General features: G+C 40.2%; 1 protein-coding gene across 1 annotated transcript in view; it reads right to left on the bottom strand.

The window, feature by feature from the left end:
- The window catches only part of xpo6 (exportin 6), a 62,269-nt gene that overhangs the window by 20,146 nt on the left and 25,810 nt on the right, over window positions 1-16,313 (bottom strand). The window contains exons 8-12 of the mRNA XM_029635214.2: window positions 13,319-13,445; window positions 12,939-13,048; window positions 12,402-12,510; window positions 12,110-12,202; window positions 11,748-11,817 (exon numbers count right to left, since the gene is read on the bottom strand). Coding sequence (XP_029491074.2) covers window positions 11,748-11,817; window positions 12,110-12,202; window positions 12,402-12,510; window positions 12,939-13,048; window positions 13,319-13,445 — 509 coding nt within the window. The remainder of the gene's footprint in view (window positions 1-11,747; window positions 11,818-12,109; window positions 12,203-12,401; window positions 12,511-12,938; window positions 13,049-13,318; window positions 13,446-16,313) is intronic.

Raw genomic sequence — 16,313 nt, 5'->3', positions numbered from 1 at the left:
CCCCGAAGAATTCAGGTTCTTCTGGAGGCAAAGGGGGTCCGACCCATCGGCCAATGAGTGTATATCCATTGTTTTTGTAAAATTGCTCAGTACATTTAATTGGGAATCATTGATGGAGGGCAATATTCAAACCTGGTCTTTGATTATGAAGAACATTTTAGTCAGGAATGAGAATGGACCACTTAATACCACTTGAAAAGCACTTCTAGCAACTGATTCTGGTGTGTCTTTGGCAATCAGTCTGAAAACCTAGTATCACGTTTCCTTATCTCCAAAATCATATCGTTGTCACGCCTCCCTTGAAACACTTTTTGGCGTATCTCCATTCGTTAGGCTGCTGGCTAACGTTATGCTTTTCTTCTAGGAATTTATTTTTACATAATAATAATAATAATAATAAGAAGATTCCCCATGATTTTATTTTTGTAAGATCCAAAAAAACGGAGGCAGTGGGAGAACATATTCAAGTAAGTAAATACATTTTTCAAATGTAAAAAAAGGTATTATTACCTAGCTAGCTAGCTGGCTACAGTAGGTGCCTTTGTAGGCTAACTCAACTAAGCTGCTAGCTAAGTAAATTAAATGTATCAGCTAGCTAAGTTCCTATTAGCTAGCCTTCTTGATGTAATTCACTGTAAATTAAAAGTCTCCAAATGCAGTTGTAAATAACAGTCATGAAAAGGGGTGAAATTGCAGCTCCAGCTGTCAGTAAAAGGAGAGCGTAGGCTACAGCACAGGGCAGGTAATTTTGTGGGAGGACATTATGAAAAGATTCTCCAGTCCCTAGAGAGTAAAACTTTGAGGACAAAGAGAACATAATATTCAGTGCCAACTAATTTGAGTATAATAAAGCCTGTGTCTTTGTGTCGTTTTCTGTCTTCAGATATGGAAACCAAAGCCTGCTTGCAAATTAAGACAGCACTCCTAATGAATGTCGCAAGAGACTAAGGGTATATCTTAGATGTCATGGGTTACATAGTGCCTTCAGTGAGTATTCATACCCATTGACTTATTCCACATTTCGTTGCGTTACAGCCCAAATTCAAAATGGTTTAAATATTTGTTTTATCCTCTCACCCATCTACACACAAAACCCCATAATAACAAAGTGAAGACATGTTTTTAGAAATATTTGCAAGTTTATAGAAATAAATACATATAATTTACATAAGGGTATATTTGAACACCCCTGAGGCAACACGTTAGAATGACCTTTGGCAGTGATTACAGCTGTGAGTCTTTTTGGGTAAGTTTCTAAGAGCTTTGGACACTTGATTTGTACAATATTTGAACAAAATTCTCCAAGCTCTGTCAAGTTGGTTGTTGATCATTCCTAAACAGCCATGATCAAGTCTTGCCATAGATTTTCAAGTAGATTTATTTTTATCACAAAAAACATCCCTAGTCCTTGCCGATGACAAGCATATCCATAACATGAGGCAGTCACCACCATGCTTGAAAATATGAAGTGGTACTCAGTGATGTGTTAGATTTGTCCCAAACGTAACATTTTGAATTCAGGACATAAAACATTTTTTGTTTTGTACACAGTGTATTTGGGCTCGTCATAACAAAGAGGTTGAATACTGAGACTCAAACATTTCAGCTTTTAATTTGTAATCAATTTATAACATTTTCTAAAAACACTTCCACTTTGACATTATGGGGTATTGTGTGTGTGGGCCAGTGACACAAAATCTCAATTTAATCCATTTTAAATTCAGGATGTGAAACAAAATGTGGAAAAAGTCAAGTGGTGTGAATATTCTCAGAAGGCACTGTATCTATTGGCCTACATACTTCAGCAAATGTACACAAAAACACAGTTAAACATCACACAATGTATAAACCTAACCAGCAGGCCAACCCTGCTGGGTGGAGGTCTGCTGGGTGTGGAGGGATATGTTTCAGCCCAGCAATTAAAACCTGATTCAACTTAAACCTCAAGTGTGCTACTGCTGTACTGGAATAGTAGTGTGCTCACCCAGTAGATCAGGGATCAGTGGGGCAAGGTTGGCCACCACTGGTATCGAGTTCATTTTGTTTACTTGAAATAACGCTTTAGTAATAATAGCCCACTTGTTACAACTCAATTATCTACTGTTGTTAAGACTTAAGATCTCTAATCTTTACATAGGAGTTAGCTTATTTATACATTTTGCAGTGATTAAGTGTTTTGATTCTGTTAAGTATTTAAAAATGTTATTTGTTAAACTATTAATAACAAAATAAATTAGTGTCAATGTTGATTAATCACAATTCTGCAATGAAGCGGGGAAGGGTTTTGGTTTTAATGTTTCTGTTGTATTCTCAAATGAACATTTCCTTTGTTTATTTGTAAGATCAATAATCCATTTTTTTTCACTCTCAGTATGAGATACAGTACAAGTCAAAAGTAGGGACACCTACTCATTCAAGGGTTTTTCTTTATTTTTACTATTTTCTTCATTGTAGAAACAAATACAACAATTTGATTCTTCAAAGTAACCACCCTTTTGCATTGACAGCTTTGCACACGCTTGGCATTCTCTCAACCAGCTTAATGGGGTAGTCACCTGGAATGAATTTCAATTAACAGGTGTGCCTTGTTAAAAGTTCATTAGTAGAATTGCTTTCGTTCGAAATGCGTTTGAGCCAATCAGTTGTGTTGTGACAAGGTAGGTGTGGTGTAGCGGAGATAACCCTATTTGGTAAAAGAACAAGTACATATTATGGCAAGAACAACACAAATAAGCAAAGAGAAACAACAGTCCATCATTACTTTAAGACATGAAGGTCAGTCAATATGGGACACATCAAGAACTTTGAAAGTCTCTTCAAGTGCAGTTGCAAAGACCATCAAGCGATATGATGAAACTGGCTCTCATGAGGACCGCCACAGGAAAGGAAGACCCTGAGTTACCTCTGCTGCAGAGGAGAAGTTCAATAGAGTTAACTGCACCTCAGATTGCATCCCAAAAAAATGCTTCAGAGTTCAAGTAACAGACACATCAACTGTTCAGAGGAGACTGCGTGAATCAGGCCTTCATGGTCGAATTGCTGCAAAGAAACCACTACTAAAGGACACCAATAAGAAGAGACTTGCTTGGGACCAAAAACACAAGCAATGAACATTAGACCAGTGGAAATCTGCCCTTTGGTCTGATGAGTCCATATTTGAGATTTTTGGTTCCAACCGCCGTGTCTTTGTGAGACGCAAAGTAGGTGAACGGCTGATCTACCGCAAGTGTGGTTCCCACCCTGAAGCATGGAGGTGGTGTGATGGTGCTTTGCTGGTGACACGGTCTGTGATTTACTTAGAAATCAACGCACACTTAATCAGCATTCTGCGGTGATACGCCATCCCATCTGGTTTGCGCTTAGTAGAACTAACATTTGTTTTTCAACAGGACAATGACCCAACACACCTCCAGGCTGTTTAAGGGCTATTTGACCATGAAAGAGAGTGATGGAATGCTGCATCAGATGACCTGGCCTCCACAATCACCCAAACCCCAAGCCAATGGAGATGGTTTGGGATGAGTTGGACTGCAGAGTGAAGGAAAAACAGCAAACAAGTGATCAGCATCTCCTTCAAGACTGTTGGAAAAGCATTCCTCATGAAGCTGGTTGAGAGAATGCCAAAAGTATGCAAAGCTGTCATCAAGGCAAAGGGTGGCTACTTTGAAGAATCAAAAACATATTTGGATTATTTTAACCCTTTTTTGGTTACTACATGATTCCATATGTGTCATTTCATAGTTGATTTCTTCACTATTATTCAACAATGTAGAAAATAGTAAAAAATTAAGAAAAACCCTTAAATGAGTAGGTGTGTCCAGACTTTTGAATGGCACTATATGTGAAAACATTTTGCAGCTTATATGGCATGCATCGGCAATGCAAATAACATTTTATGTCACATGGGCCGAATACAAGGGGTGTAGCAATGCTTGCTTACGAGCAATGTTCCAAAGTAAAATAACATTTTTGGGGCACTGAGCAGATTTTAGATCTTGGGAGCTGAATTTTTTGTGTGTAACTTAAGTATACACTGAGACTGTACACTTAGTTTTAGACAGTATCCAATAGGCTATTGTAACAACTTGAGCATAATAGCGACAATACCAACAAAACAAGCGGCGCAAATCCCATAAAATGTTCACATGGAAATAAACTCTCAAAAACTCAGCATTCATTTCCAGAAAACTTAATGTCTAAATATTTGTATGAACATAAGATTCAACAACTGAGACAAACTTAAGTTCAGACATATGACTAACAGAATTGGAATCATGTGTCCCTGAACAAAGGGGGGGACAAAATCAAAAGTAACAGTCTGTATCTGGTGTGGCCACCAGCTGCATTAAGTACTGCAGTGCATCACCTCCGAATTTGGACTGCAGATTTGCCAGTTCTTGCTGTGAGATGTTACCCCACTCTTATACCAAGGCACCTGCATGTTCCCGGACATTACACTTTTGTTTTTAAGTCCTGGATATCAAACCCCTTAATGTTACTGTTGGACATTTTTCAGGGGAATGGCCATTGCCCTCACCCTCCGATTCAACAGGTCCCAGACGTGCTCAATGGGATTGAGATCCGGGCTCTTCGCCGGCCATGGCAGAACAGACATTCCTGTCTTGCAGGAAATCACACACAGAATGAGTAGTATGGCTGGCCCTACATTGTCATGCTGGAGGGTCATGTCAGGATGAGCCTGCAGGAAGGGTACCACATGAGGGAGGATGTCTTCCTTGTAACGCACAGCGCTGAGATTGCCTGCAATGACAACAAGCCCAGTCTGATGATGCTGTGACACACCGCCCCGACCATGACGGACCCTCCACCTCGATCCCGCTCCAGAGTACAGGCCTCGGTGTAACGCTCATTCCTTCGACAATAAACGCGAATCCGACCATCACCCCCCCAGTGAGAAAAAACCGCGACACGTCAGTGAAGAGCACTTCTTGCCAGTCCTGTCTGGTCCAGCGACGGTGGGTTTGTGCCCATAGGCGACATTGTTGCCGGTGATATCTGGTGAGGACCTGCCTTACAACAGGCCTACAAGCGCTCAGTCCAGCCTCTCTCAGGCTATTGCGGACAGTCTGAGCACTGATGGAGGGATAGTGCGTTCCTGGTGTAACACGTGGTCTGCCACTGCGAGGACGATCAGCTGTCCGTCCTGTCTCCCTGTAGCGCCATCTTAGGCATCTCACAGTACGGAAGTCAGTCTCACACAGAAGTCAGTTCTATTTGTGACGCAGATCGCGCCGTAAGTCCTGCCTCTCCCATTTCCTCATTGGTTTACCCACGTGGGTGACCGAAAGACAAACAAGGTCAGTGGCGGTAATGCACGTAATTTATGAAAGTTGACAATAGCAATATAAAGTCCAGAGAAGAAAAAGCATGGAAGGAGGAGAGAAGACTAGAAACGATTCGGATGATCGGTTTATGTGTGGATTAATTGTCGGAGTAGAGGACCTTATTTTACCTGAAATGCACAACTCAATGTTTATATCCCAGGACAAATTAGCTAGCAACAGCAATCTAGCTAAATAGGACAAATTAGCTAGCAAGTGCAAGCTAGCAAGCTAGCTTGCCATAAAAGTTTAATGCTTTTCGACCTGTCCCCAAATGTATGTAATTGGTTCAGAGTGTATGATTTTTTAAACCTGTGTGTCGTGATCACGTTTGGTGAGGGAGGACAAAATAACTATGCACGATAGCGCACGCGCACAGCCGGTTGGGTTCCATGTAAGTTTTCATAACGGGTGACCTTAATTTCCTACAGTCTGTAAGCTGTTAATGTCTTAACGACCGTTCCGTTTCATTAATTGATTATGGTTCATTGAACAAGCATGGGAAACAGTGTTAAACCCTTTACAATGAAGATCTGTGAAGTTATTTGGATTTTTACGAATTATCTTTTAAAGACAGGGTCCGGAAAAAGGGGCGCTTCTTTTATTTTTACTGAGTTTAGCTTTTGATTTCGGTGATATAGCCTATAGTGGCCTTTATATGGTGTTCAATGCAAGCCTATATTGCATGAGACTTTTAAAAACGTTTTTCATTATGAAGGGCTTGACATTAATTCATGATTTTTTTGTTGGTCTGTAACATGGACCAAATAGGTGACTGTAAATTACATTGTGTTGTATGATACAAGACACCACTTTACAAAATAAAATGTATTATTATTACCATACAGAGAATTAGACGATGTAGGCTTCTCTTCTGCCTATTGGTTTATCTGCATATTCAAGCCTGTCAAAATATAACACCGCCCCTTTAATTAAGGCATACGCTTTTTAACTGATTGGCTTTTCAAAGATGGCTTGAAATGTAGCCTACACGTTTTGTGATCTTGTTGGAAGCAGTAACCCGCCGTTGTTGACCGATACTTATCTACGACTGGGCTAATAAATCGCTAACTAGCAAAGAATATAAACAAATGTGCACATGCACGGATCTGAAAAACGCATTCACGCGAGGGTGATTTAAAGTCTGTGCTACCCTCGCCAATAGAATTATACTCCGCTGCGCTCTGGCTCTGCCTACAACAAAACCCCAGACTCAATCTTGCAAAGTTAAATATTTGTTTGTTTGTTGCATTGAAAAGGGGGTGATATAATGTTGACTTTATCACAAAAAAACCTTTGACTTATATAGTGCAAACTAATGGAGCGAACTCAGTAACGTTCAATCTCCTGCGTCTCTGCGCAGCATTGACCTAAAGGAAGAAAGAAGCTGCGCACGCATACAGTTTAGAGGGAACATTGCCCTTCCCAACGACGCAGAGTTAAACAAATTATAATTAAAAGAAAAATCGTAACACAAGGAATAAAATACACAAGAATGGAGCCATATACAGGGAGTACCAGTACCAGATCAATCTACAGGGGTATGATGTAATTGAGGTAGATACAGTACGTTAGGAAAGTATTCAGACCCCTTGACTTTTTCCACATTGTTACATTAGATTAATTCCAAAATGTATACAATCATTTGTTTCCCTCATCAGCCTACACACAATACCCCATAATGAAAAAGTGACAACAGGTTCGTAGATTTTTTTGTGCAAATTTCTGAAAATAAAATCTTATTTACATAAGTATTCAGACACTGCTATGAGACTCGAAATTGAGCTCAGATGCATCCTGTTTTCATTGATCATCCTTGAGATGTTTCTACAACTTGTGGTAAATTCAATTGATTGGACATTATTTGGAAAGGTAAACGGGGCGGCAGGTACCCTAGTGGTTAGAGCATTGGGCCAGTAACTGAAAGGTTGCTGGATCAAAACCCCGAGCTGACAAGGTAAAACAAATCTGTCGTTCTGGCCCTGTACAAGGCCACTGTTCCCGGTAGGCCATCGTTGAAAATAAGAATTTGTTCTTAACCGACTTGCCTAGTTAAATAAAAGGTAAAAAAAAGAACCACCTGTGTATATAAGTGTACAACACTTCAAATCACTCAGACGCGGGCAGTGCATGTCAGAGCAAAAACAATCCATGAGGTCGAAGCAATTGTCCGTGGAGCTCTGAGACAGGATTGTGTCGAAGCACAGAGCTGGCGAAGGGTACCAAAAATGTCTGCAGCATTGATGCATCATCATTATTTTTGTGGATGATGCACACTGCCTGCCCTAAAGGACACCAGGTGTCGCAGGAAGGCCAAGAAGATCATCAGGGACTCCAACCATGACCTGTTCTCAACACTTCAATCACTCAGACGTGGGCAGTGCAGGAGCATCATGGCAAAAACTGGAAGACTGGCCAATAGTTTCTACCCTCAGACCATCAGGCTGCTAAATAGATACACCCCCTATGCAACCCCCCCTCCCCTGTTGTTAATGAAATCTGTAATCACAACATGTTTCAAGCTGACCACCACTGTACAGCAGGTGAGCAAAAACTTGGTTATGAAAAGTTCTTTATGAAGAGCCTTCACCCTAAAATTTTTGAAATTGAAATGACAAGCATATTAGACCATTTCTCCCTTCTTGCTGTAGCTTTAGCACAATCTCGAAATAACAGAGAAATCCTGTGAAAACCAGCATGCTGCAAACCTTCTAAAATGTTTTGTCACCAGTGCTGGTTTTGTTGAAATTTTTGTTCCTCATGAACTGTTGCTCCTATGGCACAAGTCTGTTCAGCACCTTTGGATCTCCGCCCAAGCAAGGAATTTGATTGGTTTGACGTGTTGCGAAGCGTCACTGATTTACATTGGGTTCCGACCCCTCTTTAGAAGATTTTTTGTCATAGAATTTCCTCCGGCTTCCCGTTTTAGAGAAGCCTGGTTCGCAAAACCTAACCCTGGGATAAAGTTGTATTTTTCAGCGGGGCAATAACAGTCACACCAGCATGACTTTCCAGGAGGTGTTGAATGTTCCTGATTAGTCAAGTCTCCGCCCGCACGTAAATCTGCTTTAAAATATTGCTGTCTATCAATGATTACCTACCAAATTTACTATGCTTAAACAATTGACAAAAACAATGGATATACAGTATGTTGCACAAAGTTGGTAGAATCTTATTCAAAATCATTCACAGCTTTAATGGCTGCCAAAGGTGCTTCCACCAAGTATTAAAGGATCATTTAGCATTTTTTATAACCAAATCTAAATTTGTCATGTAAATGGCATGTTATAGAATGGTCCAGATTTTTTTGTTGCAATTTCACTTCTTTTTGAGCAACCAGTGAACCACTTCATCCTCATTGTGCAGTTTGGGGCTCAAAGGCTCCAAAAACACCCAAATATGTCCTTTTAGAAACAAAAAAGCCCTCAGTGTAGTTAAGCAGGACTTTACATGTTGTATACATGAAATTCCAAACTTTATCCGCAACGTTATATTGCATTTAGTTGTGACACCTCTCCGTCCATTTTAGCAGCAGAGAGATGGAACAACTGGATAGGGAAAACAGTCAAGTTCAGAATGAAACAATTTCATGTGTACAACATCTAAAGACCTGCACAGTATACTCAGAACATTTCCATTTATAAAAGGATGTAGTTGGGTGTTTTTAGAGCATTTTGTATGTTTTTTTGGAACACCTGGGTCTAGACACTTCTTTTTGAGAAACATTCTCCAACCAGCGAATCACTTCCTCATCCTTGTTGTATACGAGGATGAGGAAGTCAATTCAATTTTTTAAATATTTTTTTAAAATCACATGCTCGTAAACAGGTGAAACAGTGAAATGCTTACAGGCCCTTCCCAACAATGCAGAGGGGGGAAGGGCCTGGATGAGGAATTGATTCACTGGTTGGGCAAGTTTCTCAAAAACAAGGGAAATCTCAAAAAAGTCAGCACCCTTCTATAATATACCAATTACATTAAAACAATTAGATTTGGTTGTAAAAAAAGCAAACTTCTCATTTAACTCTTCGTTTTTTATTATATTATTAATTAGTAACATTTCTGTAATGTACTCTCACTTTTCAAATGTGGAGTTGGTTGTGTAGATCATTTGTATTTAATTATTTTTAAGGCAGCAACATGAAGACTGAAAGGGGCGTGTAGACTTTCACACACCTCCACCCACATCGGGGCTGCAGAGGAGACGGTCTGCAGTTTAAAGTTCCTCGATGGATCTAACATACTGTGTATTACTACTAAATGTACTACATACGATTTAGAGGGGACGGTATAGTAAAAACGAATGTAGCGGGCTAAAAATAACACCATACTAGGCTCACCCGTTCTGAGAACGCATCATATAATGAAGGGGTTCCCAAACGTTTTCACTTGGGGGGGGCCTGCCAGCATTGGGTTACATCCTGTGCCTCCCCCCTGCACACACACGCCTATTTTTACGGGCACAAGCACTGTTCATGACACAAACTGTTCACACCCCTCTTGTTAGTGGAGAGAATTTTGTACATTTAAAGCTTATTTTCTGCAATTCTATACACTTTGCCATTTCTAATGTGTATTAATGTGATATTTGAGTGACAAAAAAAGTACAACATCTCTGGGCTAAAAGGCCTAAATAAAAAAACTTTAGCTGAGAGATATATATATATATATATTATACACACACACACACACACACACAGTTGAAGTCGGAAGTTTACAAACACATTAGCCAAATACATTTAAACTAAGTTTTTCACAATTCCTGACATGTAATCCTAGTAAAAGTTCCCTGTCTTAGGTCAGTTAAGATCACCACTATTATAAGAATGTGAAATGTCAGAATAATAGTAGAGTGAATGATGTATTTCAGCTTTTATTTCTTTCATCACATTTCCAGTGGGTAAGAAGTTTACATACACTCAATTTGTATTTGGTAGCATTGCTTTAAAATAGTTTAACTTGGGTCAAACGTTTCAGGTAGCCTTCAACAAGCTTCCCACAATAAGTTGGGTGACTTTTGGCCCATTCCTCCTGACAGAGCTGGTGTAACTGAGTCAGGTTTGTAGGCCTCCTTGCTTGCACATGCTTTTTCAGTTCTGCCCACAAATGTTCTATTGGATTGGGCTCAGGGCTTTGTGATTGCCACTCCACTACCTTGACTTTGTTGTCCTTAAGCCACTTTGCCACAACTTTTGGAGTATGCTTGGGGTCAATGTCCATTTGCGACCAAGCTTTAACTTCCTGACTGATGTCTGGAGATGTTGCTTCAATATTTTCACAATTTTCCATCCTCATGATGCCATCTATTTTGTGACGTGCACCAGTCCCTCCTGCAGCAAAGCACCCCCACAATATGATGCTACCACCCCCATGCTTCACAGTTGGGATGGTTTTCTTCGGCTTGCAAGCCTCCCCCTTTTTCCTCCAAACATAACAATGGTCATTATTGCCAAACAGTTCTATTTTTGTTTCATCAGACCAGAGGACATTTCTCCAAAAAGTACAATATTTGTCCCCATGTGCAGTTCCAAACCGTAGTCTGGCTTTTTATGGCGGTTTGGAGCAGTGGCTCCTTCCTTGCTGAGCAGCCTTTCAGGTTATGTCGATATAGGACTCCTTTTAAAGTATAGATACTTTTGTACCTGTTTCCTCCAGCATCTTCACAAGGTCTTTTGCTGTTGTTCTGGGATTGATTTACACTTTTCTCAGTACGTTCATCTCCAGGAGACAGAACGCGTCTCCTTCCTGAGCGGTATGACAGCTGCGTGGTTCCATGGTGTTTATACTTGCATACTATTGTTTGTACAGATGAACGTGGTACCTTCAGGCGTTTGGAAATTGCTCCCAAGGATGAACCAGACTTGTGGAGGTCTACAATTTTATTCTGAGGTCTTGGCTAATTTCTTTTGGATTTTCCCATGATGTCAAGCAAAGAGGCACTGAGTTTGAGGGTAGGCCTTGAAATACATCCACAGGTACACCTCCAATTGACTCAAATGATGTCAATTAGCCTATCAGAAGCTTCTAAAGCTATGACATCAATCTCTGGAATTTTCCAAGCTGTTTAAAGGCACAGTCAACTTAGTGTATGTAAACTTCTGACCCACTGGAATTGTGATACAGTGAATTATAAGTGAAATAATCTGTATGGAAACAATTTTTGGAAAAATTACTTTCACAAGGTAGATGTCCTAACCGACTTGCAAAAACTATAGTTAACAAGAAATTTGTGGAGTGGTAGAAAAACGAGTTAATGACGCCAACCTAAGTATGTAAACTGTATATGTATTTTTTTTCCACTTTACTGCCGAGAGCAAGTAAGCATTTCATTGGACCGTTAACACTCCTCTGTATTATGTGCATATGATGAATAAAATGTTGTCTCATGCAAAAATGTTCACTCACTTGTTCCTGAAGTGACAATGAACTGCTGCAAACCCAGGTACACATCCAAGTCCTCTTGAAGGACAGGGAACTGGGAGAGAGAGATAAATTGTTCAGGAGTCAGGGGTTTAAGAAATAGTTAACTCCAAAATCAATGTTTGTCAGGCGTTTTGTCTTGAAGACAACATCATGTTGTCATAAGCACATCACATTAAACTATTGCAGGGTGAAAGGTGATACATGAACCAGACAAAAAAGGCCTGCACAATCAATGTGCAGAATACCACTGATAAAATCATCCACATTTTATTAATTAGGCGCATTTCAGTGTGTTGACCTTTTTTGGGATTTTCCAGGAATAAAAACAAACAAGGAGAACTCACCAACGTGGCGAAGGCATGGGACGGCAGCAGCTCCATCACCTTGACAACAACCTCCAGACTCTGCCGCAAGTACCGTTGCCATTCAGTCTGTTGCTATGGTAAGCACAAAGAGTTTAACTATTGATACAGGTTGAGGAAAAACAAGCAGTCTGTGTATGTGTATACACGGTTGTAATATATGTGATAATGGGGACATCAAAATGTTCCTTTAACACACTAGGCAATAAAGGTGCAGACAAATATAATTCTCAGCACAACTGACGAAAGCAGTGCGAGAAGTAAAGCCTCTTACATCATCATCCAGGGTCTCATCATCCAGCTCCTCTAACTGGGCTTGGTTATATCGGAACTGGATTCGGTTGAGAACCTCTCTTAATAGCAGCACTAAAGCGTCCTTATACCTGTAGGACCGCACAAGAGGCCAGATTAGCAGCCAATAGAAGAAGCAGCATCATACAAGAGGCTAGTAACTAAAGACAGAACCATATTAAAACATTAAAGCAACTCTGGCCCTCAAGGGTTACTGGGTGTGCAGGCTTTCGTTTAAGCCCTTCAGTAAGACTGACTCCACTAATAATATCCCAGACTGGATGCTATGGTTAGTTGATTACTTGAATCAGGTGTGTTGATCAAGTGACGTGCTGGGAGAAGTCTGCACAACCAGTAGCTCTCCAAGATCAAAGTTGAAGAACCTTGCATTACAGACACTGATCCATAAATGTTTCACACATCAGAAGGCATTATTGATAGTACATCCAAACTCCTTTGCTTTATATACAAGTAGAACCAGAACAACACTGAAAGTGACATTACATCCATTCAGTTGTACCTGTTCAGCACACCATCTCGGTCAGCCAGCCTACTTTTGATTTTAGTGGTTAAATAATCCAAGAAGATACTCCAGATGTCCAAACAGGCAAAATAGCCTTCGTGGTTGGGCTAGAACGATAGAGCAGAAGAGCAGTTATTTTCTCTACAGTACATGACAGAGGTTTCTGATTCCTCAACAGTCAAACTCTAGGTAATATTATTATGGAAGCCATCTTGGCCTGCTGCAGAGTTGTCTTTTTCTCTAATCTTTCCCCAACTGCGGTATACGATACTGTAGTACGCGCATACTTCCATAGGATATTTTAGTGTCAGCAGCCCCTGTGAGCAGCGTAAAGGCAAATGTAGAAAGTAAACAAAATGGCTGAAAGGATGTGCTACCTGATTGAAAGTGTACTTGAAAAGTAGGGCTAAAAACTCCACCACAGGAAACTGAGCGTTGGACTCGATCCGCCGAAGGTGCACGCTGACGAACAGGCGCAGAAAGTCAGTGAACTTCTCTACATAACTGCAGACAGAGGGAGAGAGTGCCACATATATCTTTGCATTAGTCAAACTGATATATTGGTTGACTGATATTGGCCTGTTTTGGGCTTTTACAGATGATACCTGCCTTTACAATGGATGGAGAAAAAGGTTTTGTATAATTTCAGATAGTAGTTTTTGTCATTCCATGACTAGAATGCCTTTTTGTCCCTGAGACGTGTACATTTTTCTAAAACACATTTAAAATAGGATCACCTGCTCAAAATAAACAAAATGTTCATTAAAAAAAAAGTACTTGTAGAGTATATTGTTTAACACTTAACATTAACTAAATCTAAAAACAGGTACTTTAGAGATATTTACATTAACATATTTAACTATCCATAAATTAAGGTAAAGAAAGTGTATCCTTTATCTCTGCTGCATTCTTAACCCTCTTGCTTCAGAGCATGCGTTTACTAGGCCTACATGACCGGAACGAGTGTGCAGATCTTGTAAGGATTCTGCGACTTTCTCCCCTGGGAATGCACGGAATGAGAAAGGACTGTTTTTAGCAGACTAGCCTCTTTAGTTTATGCAAAGATAAAGTGACATTCAAATGCTGTATTTCCTCAGGACCACTCAAGGCCATGGCTGGAAGACTTGTTCACATAGTATTTTTTTTTACTCATTTGCCTCAGAGTGATTCGCTCAAGGCCAGTTCACATAGTTGCCTCGAGGATTCGAACCAGCAACCTTTCGGTTACTGGCCCAACCCTCTTAACCACTAGGCTACCTGGCCCCATATTGGTCAGGCTCTACTTTATATTGAGGTCTCTGGCTAAATTTCTGAACCAATAACCAAATCGTGAATGCATTGGCCAGCTACTTAATTTGATTCTAGGGGCTGAGGTATTCAAATTCTGCACTGAACAGAAATAGCAGACTTGAAGTGGACTGAAATAGGTGCCGGTACTCTTTATATCCAAGTCAAGCACTGACCACTCCTCTCAAAGCCTCTGTTAAAGCCTTCCCCAGCCCCTTCTAAAAAGTCTACCTGTGCTGACAAGCCAGGCAATCCGATGCACTTAATGGCATCAAGGAAGTATCTGACAAAGTATTTGATGCACCAGAAGATGTGTTAGCAGCACAAAAAGGCTCACTTCAATATAGATTACACTTATTTCCTCAAAATATTAACTTTCGTCTAACAAACTATTTAAAAAGACTATAGAGACACGTGGAAAAAGCATCTATTTTTTTTTCTGTCTCCATGATACACATCTGATGTCGCCGTCAAAACACTATGCAAACAGAGAACCAGAATATTTTGTGAAAACGACACTGATGACCTGTTATATTTAAGCAGTGAGTTATGTTATACTGAACCAAAGTATAAAACACAACATGAATCAATTTGAAAGATTTTGCTGAGTTACAGTTCTTATAAAGAAATTGAAATTCAATTGAAATACATTTATTAGGCCCTAATCTATGGATTTCACATGACTGGGCAGGGGCAAAGCCATGGGTGGATGGGGAGCCAAGCCTAGCAAATTAGAATGGGTTTTTCCCCACAAAAGGGCTTTATTACACCGATGATCCCGCAGGTGAAAAAGCTCGATGTGGAGGTCCTGTGTTGGCGTTGTTACACGTGGTCCGCAGTTGTGAGGCCGGTTGGATGTACTGCCAAATTCGATAGATTATCTTGAAAAAAGGCTAAAATGCTCATTAATTAACAGGGATTTAAACAAATTTGTGCACAAAATTTGAGAGAAATAAGCTTTTTGTGAGTATGGAACATTTCTGGAATCTTTTATTTCAGCTCATGAAAAATGTGACTAATACTTTACATGTTGTGTTTATATTTCTATTTTTAGATAAAAAACAAAAAGTGTAAGTATGATGTAATTAAAGTACTTCTCCAAATCAGAATAATCAACTCCACCCCTAAAAGCAATGCCATTTGGTGTAGTCTGCTATTTAATATGTAAAAAATTGATTGAATATTGCAATTTGGCCATCGTCAAAGTATTCAGACCACCTGACTTTTCCCACATTTATTTAATTTACAGCCTTATTGTAAAATTGATTAAATTATTTTATTTCCTCATCAAATCTACACACCCCATAATGACAACGCAAAACAGGTTAAGAACATTTTGCTAATTTATTAAATAACAGAAATACTTTTTCAGACCCAGTTGCTATGACACTCGAAATTGAGCTCAGGTGCATCCTGTTTCCATTGATCATCCTTGAGATGTTTCTACAACTTGATTTTTAAATTCAATTGATTGGACATGATTTGGAAAGGCGCACCTGTCTATATAAGGTCCCACAGTTGACAGTGCATAATTGTCTGTATAGAGCTCCGAGACAGGACTGTGTCGAGGCAAAAATCTGGGGGAGGGTACCAAAAAACAGCTGCAGCATTCAAGGTCTCCACGAACACAGTGGTTTCAAACCCGATGGTCACTCTGACAGAGCTCCTCTGTGGAGATGGGAGAACCTTCCAGAAGGACAACAATCGCTGCAGCACTCCACCAATCAGGCCTTTATGGTAAGAGTGTTCAGACAGAAGCCACTCCTCAGTAAATGGCACATGACAGCCCGTTTAGAGTTTACCAAAAGGCACCTAGGAACCTCTCAGACCATCAGAAACAAGATTCTCTGGTCTGATGAAACCAAGATTGAACTATGTGGCCTGAATGCCAAGCGTCACGTCTGGAAGACACCTAGCACCATCCCTACGGTGTAGCATGGTGGTGCAGCATCATTCTGTGGGGATGTTTTTCAGTGTCAGGGACTGGGAGACTAGTCAGGATTGAAGGAAAGATGAAGGAGCAAAGTACAGAGATCCTTAATGAAAACCTGCTCAAGAGCTCAGACTGGGGCAAAGGTTCATCTT

Source organism: Oncorhynchus nerka, linkage group LG26, assembly GCF_034236695.1.
Source record: "Oncorhynchus nerka isolate Pitt River linkage group LG26, Oner_Uvic_2.0, whole genome shotgun sequence".
Lineage (NCBI taxonomy): Eukaryota > Metazoa > Chordata > Actinopteri > Salmoniformes > Salmonidae > Oncorhynchus > Oncorhynchus nerka.
The sequence above is the reverse complement of the archived record's forward strand: the minus strand, read 5'-3'. Positions and strand labels throughout refer to the sequence as shown.